This window comes from Corvus brachyrhynchos, unplaced genomic scaffold (genome assembly GCF_000691975.1).
Source record: "Corvus brachyrhynchos isolate BGI_N302 unplaced genomic scaffold, ASM69197v1 scaffold1427, whole genome shotgun sequence".
Lineage (NCBI taxonomy): Eukaryota > Metazoa > Chordata > Aves > Passeriformes > Corvidae > Corvus > Corvus brachyrhynchos.
Window position 1 is genome coordinate 26804 of NW_008239091.1, and position 5708 is coordinate 32511.

The 5708-nt window shown below is 34.7% G+C and overlaps 1 protein-coding gene across 1 annotated transcript in view; it reads left to right on the plus strand.

Annotated features, from left to right (window-relative positions):
* Window positions 1–3678, plus strand: part of OXA1L (OXA1L, mitochondrial inner membrane protein) — a 7017-nt gene extending 3339 nt beyond the window's left edge. Inside the window, exons 2-3 of the mRNA XM_017739342.1 lie at window positions 30–115; window positions 3404–3678. Coding sequence (XP_017594831.1) covers window positions 30–115; window positions 3404–3601 — 284 coding nt within the window. The 3' untranslated portion in view covers window positions 3602–3678. The remainder of the gene's footprint in view (window positions 1–29; window positions 116–3403) is intronic.
* Window positions 3679–5708: the final 2030 nt, after the last annotated feature.

The window sequence follows — 5708 nt, forward strand, 5'->3', positions numbered from 1 at the left end:
GTTGCCCACGCCCCTTTTTAACCCCTCAGTGGCCGTGGCCTACGCGGAGCTGGCGGAGTATCAGCGGCGCCACAACGTGAATCCGCTCCGGGGTTTCCTGGTGCCCCTGGTGCAGGTTTGGGAATGCCCCGAAAATCCCCCCAAAAATGCCCAAAATACTCCCAAAACCTTCCTAAAAAGTTCTGAAAAAGAAATCCAAAAGAGTCCAAAAATTTGTAAAAAATTTTGGAAGAAGTCGCGAAAAATGCCTTAAAAATTCCCCTAAAAGATCCCCGAAAACTTCCCAAAAAAAAAGCTGAAAATTCCCCAAAAAAGTCTTAAATATTCGCCAAAAAATCCCAAAAAATTCCCAAAGCATTCCTTAAAAAATTCTGAAAAAAAATCCAAAAAAGTTCCCTAAAAAAATTCTGGGAGAAATCCCAAAAAATTCCCCAAAAAATCCCCAAAAACTTCTCAAAAAAATGCTAAAAATTCCCCAGAAAATCCCAAAAAAGATCCTAAAAATTCCCCAGAAAAATCCTAAAAATCCCCCTGAAAAAATCCTAAAAATTCCCCTAAGAATTCCCAAAAAATTCCTGAAAAATTCCTAAAACGTTCCCAAAAAATTCTGAAAAATAAGTCTGAAAAAGTCCCCAAAAAAATTCCTAAAAAAATTCTGGGAGAAATCCTGAAAAATTCCAAAAAAATCCCCCAAAAAATTCACAGAAACTTCCCAAAAAAAATGCTAAAAATTCCCCAAAAAAATCCTAAATATTCCCAAAAAAATCCTAAAAATTCCCCAAAAAATTCCCGAAGCATTCCTTAAAAAATTCTGAAAAAAAAATCCAAAAGAGTCCCCAAAAAAATTCGTTAAAAGTTTTGGAAGAAATCCCGAAAAATTCCCCAAAAATCCCCGGAAATTTCTCAAAAAAATCCTAAAAATTCCCCAAAAAATCCCCAAAAAACTCCCGAAACGTTCCTAAAAAAATTCTGAAAAAAATCCGAAAAAATCCCAAAAAAATTTGTAAAAAATTTTGGAAGAAATTGCGAAAAATGCCTAAAAAATTTCCCTAAAAATCCCAAAAACTTCCCAAAAAAAAAGCTGAAAATTCCCCAAAAAAGTCTTAAATATTCGCCAAAAAATCCCAAAAAATTCCCAAAGCATTCCTTAAAAAATTCTGAAAAAAAATCCAAAAAAGTTCCCTAAAAAAATTCTGGGAGAAATCCCAAAAAATTCCCCAAAAAATCCCCAAAAACTTCTCAAAAAAATGCTAAAAATTCCCCAGAAAATCCCAAAAAAGATCCTAAAAATTCCCCAGAAAAATCCTAAAAATCCCCCTGAGTTCCTAAAAAATTCTGAAAAATAAATCCAAAAAAGTCCCAAAAAAATTTGTAAAAAGTCCTGGAAGAAATCGCACAAAATGCCTAAAAAATACCCCAAAAAATCGCCGAAAACTTCCCCAAAAAAATGCTAAAAATTCCCAAAAAAATTCTAAAAATTCCCCCAAAAAAATCCCAAATAAATTCCCAAAAAATTCCTAAAAAATTCTGAAAAAAAAACCCAAAAAATCCCCCAAAAAATTCATAAAAAAAGTTCTGGAAGAATTCCCGAAAAATTCCCCAAAAATCCCTGAAAACTTCCCCAAAAAATCCTAAAAATTCCTCAAAGGAGCCCCCAAAAAATCCTAAAAATTCCCCAAAAAATCCCCCCAAAAATCCTAAATATTCCCAAAAAAAATCCTAAAAATTCCCCCAAAAAAATCCTAAGAATTCCCCAAAAAATCCCCAAAAATTCGTCTAAGGATTCCCAAAAAATTCCTAAAAAATTCCCAAACCGTTTCTTAAAAAATCCTAAAAAAATCCCCAAGAATTCCTAAAAAATTCTTAAAGAGCTCTTTAAAAATTGGGGGATTTTTCCCAAATTTTCCTGGAATTTTTGCTCATTTTGGGTCATCTGAGATCCCAACGATCCATTTAAAAAATGGCTAAAAAATTCTAAAAATTCCCCAAAAAATCCTAAAAAAATTCTGCAAAAAATCTTAAAAAATTATGAAAAAATTTCCAAAAATCCCCAAAAAATTTCTAAAAAATTCTGAAAAAAAGTTAAGAGATTCCAGTTTTTTTCCCAAATTTTCCTGGGTTTTTTCCTGATTTTGGGGGGTCCCAGACCCCAGAATCCCCCCAAAATCCAGTTAAAAAGTCCCCCAAAAATCCTTAAAACTCCCAAAAAAGTCCTAAAAAAAACTCCCTAAAAATTCCTAAAAAAATTCTAAAAATTCCTTAAAAAATCACCAAAAAAATCCTAAAAAAATTCTAAAAATTCCTTAAAAAATCCCCAAAAAATTCCTAAAAAAATTCCTTAATTTTTCACAACCCTTCCCAGATTTTTCCCTAATTTTGGGGAGTCTCACACCGTTAAAATGTCGTTTTAAAATCCCCAAAAATCAAAAAAAATTCCAAAAAAATGCTAAAAAATTCTGGGATTTTTCCCAAATTTTCCTGGATTTTTCCCTAATTTTAGGATGTCACTGACCCCAAAAATCCCATTTAAAAATCCTAAAAAAAAATCAAAAAAATCCCAAAAAATCGCCAAAAAAATCCTAAAAAATTCCTGCATTTTTCCCAAATTTTCTTGGATTTTTCCCTAATTTTGGGGAGTTCCAGACCCCAAAAATCCCATTTAAAAAATCAAAATGCAAAAAAAATCGTAAAAAATCTCCAAAAAATTCCTAAAACATTCCATGTTTTTTTCCAAACTTCCCTAAAATTTTCCGTAATTTTGGGGAGTCGCCGACCACAAAAATCCCATTTAAAAATGCTAAAAAAATTCCCAAAAAAATCCCCAAAAAATCCTAAAAAGTTCCTGGATTTTTCCAAAACGTTCCCAAAATCTTCTCTAATCTTGGGGAGTTCCAGGCCCCAAAAATCCCTTTTAAAAATCCTAAAAAAACGCAAAAAAATCTTTAAAAATCCCAAAAAAATCCTAAAACATGCAAAAGAATAAAAATCCCAAAAAACCCCTATAAAATCCTAAAAAATTTTTGAATTTTTCCCAAGTTTTCCTGAATTTTTTCCTAATTTTGGGGAGTCGCTGACCCCAAAAATCCCATTTAAAAATTCTAAAAAAAATCCAAAATAATCCCAAAAAATCCTAAAAAAAATCCAAAAAAATCCGCAAAAATTTCCTAAAAAATTCCTGGCTTTTTCTCGAATTTTTCCAAAGTTTTCCCTAATTTTGCGGAGTTCCGGACCCCAAAAATCCCTTTTAAAAGTTCTAAAAAAATGCAAAAAAATCTCTAAAAATCCCCAAAAAATCGAAAAAAACTCCAAAAAAATCCCCAAAAAAATCCCAAAAAAACCCCACAAATTCCCTTTTTTTCCCCCAAACTTTCCGAAATCCCCTCTAATTTTTGGGGGGTCCCAGACCCCCCTTTTCGTGTCGTTCTTCCTGGCCCTGCAGGGGATGGCGGCGGCGCCGGTGCCGGGGTTTCTGCGGGGGGGGCTGGGCTGCTTCCAGCTGCCCAAAATCCCCCAAAAATCCCTTCAAAAGTGCTTCAAAAATCCTAAAAAATTCCCAAAAAATCACCTAAAAATCCTAAAGAATTCCTGGCTTTTTTCCTAATTTTCCTGGATTTTTTCCTGATTTTGGGGAGTCGCCGATGCCAAAAACCCCATTTAAAAATCCTAAAAAGAATCCAAAATAATCCCAAAAAATCCTAAAAAAAATCCAAAAAAATCCGCAAAAATTTCCTAAAAAATTCCTGGCTTTTTCTCGAATTTTTCCAAAGTTTTCCCTAATTTTGCGGAGTTCCGGACCCCAAAAATCCCTTTTAAAAGTTCTAAAAAAATGCAAAAAAATCTCTAAAAATCCCCAAAAAATCGAAAAAAACTCCAAAAAAATCCCCAAAAAAATCCCAAAAAAACCCCACAAATTCCCTTTTTTTCCCCCAAACTTTCCGAAATCCCCTCTAATTTTTGGGGGGTCCCAGACCCCCCTTTTCGTGTCGTTCTTCCTGGCCCTGCAGGGGATGGCGGCGGCGCCGGTGCCGGGGTTTCTGCGGGGGGGGCTGGGCTGCTTCCAGCTGCCCAAAATCCCCCAAAAATCCCTTCAAAAGTGCTTCAAAAATCCTAAAAAATTCCCAAAAAATCACCTAAAAATCCTAAAGAATTCCTGGCTTTTTTCCTAATTTTCCTGGATTTTTTCCTGATTTTGGGGAGTCGCCGATGCCAAAAACCCCATTTAAAAATCCTAAAAAGAATCCAAAATAATCCCAAAAAATCCTAAAAAAAATCCAAAAAAATCCGCAAAAATTTCCTAAAAAATTCCTGGCTTTTTCTCGAATTTTTCCAAAGTTTTCCCTAATTTTGCGGAGTTCCGGACCCCAAAAATCCCTTTTAAAAGTTCTAAAAAAATGCAAAAAAATCTCTAAAAATCCCCAAAAAATCGAAAAAAACTCCAAAAAAATCCCCAAAAAAATCCCAAAAAAACCCCACAAATTCCCTTTTTTTCCCCCAAACTTTCCGAAATCCCCTCTAATTTTTGGGGGGTCCCAGACCCCCCTTTTCGTGTCGTTCTTCCTGGCCCTGCAGGGGATGGCGGCGGCGCCGGTGCCGGGGTTTCTGCGGGGGGGGCTGGGCTGCTTCCAGCTGCCCAAAATCCCCCAAAAATCCCTTCAAAAGTGCTTCAAAAATCCTAAAAAATTCCCAAAAAATCACCTAAAAATCCTAAAGAATTCCTGGCTTTTTTCCTAATTTTCCTGGATTTTTTCCTGATTTTGGGGAGTCGCCGATGCCAAAAACCCCATTTAAAAATCCTAAAAAGAATCCAAAATAATCCCAAAAAATCCTAAAAAAAATCCAAAAAAATCCGCAAAAATTTCCTAAAAAATTCCTGGCTTTTTCTCGAATTTTTCCAAAGTTTTCCCTAATTTTGCGGAGTTCCGGACCCCAAAAATCCCTTTTAAAAGTTCTAAAAAAATGCAAAAAAATCTCTAAAAATCCCCAAAAAATCGAAAAAAACTCCAAAAAAATCCCCAAAAAAATCCCAAAAAAACCCCACAACCAAAAATTCAAAAAAAAACTTTAAAAAACCCCAAAAAATTCCTAAAAAAATTCCTGATGAAACCCCCAAAAAATCCTAAAAATTGCATTTTTTTTCCCCAAACTTTGCTCGATTTTTCCCTAATTTTGGGGTCATCCTAGACCCCAAAATCCTTAAATCCCCTTAAAAAAATCCCAAAAAAATTCAAAAAAAAATCACAAAAAAATCTCAAAAATTCTGAAAAAATCCTAAAAAATCCCAAAAACAAATCCTAAAAATTCCTGGATTTTTCCCAAATTTTCCTAAAGTTCTCCCTGATTTTGCGGAGTTCCGGACCCCAAAAATCCCTTTTAAAAATCCTAAAAAAATGCAAAAAAATCTCTAAAAATCCCTAAAAAATCGAAAAAAAATCCAAAAAAATCCCCAAAAAAATCCCAAAAAACACCCCCAAAAATCCCAAAAAAATCTGAAAAAAATCTCGAAAAAAAGTCGAAAAAAATCCCAAAAAATTCCAAAAAAATCTCCAAAAAATCTCCAAAAAAATCTCAAAAAATTCCCAAAAAACCCCCAAAAATCCCTCACTCTCCCTCAGGTGCAGAAGGTGATGCCCAACGACTCCTTCTACTTCTCCATCGTGCGCGACCCCGGCACTCTGGGCGCCTCGGCCCTCTCCTACTTCCGCGCCGCC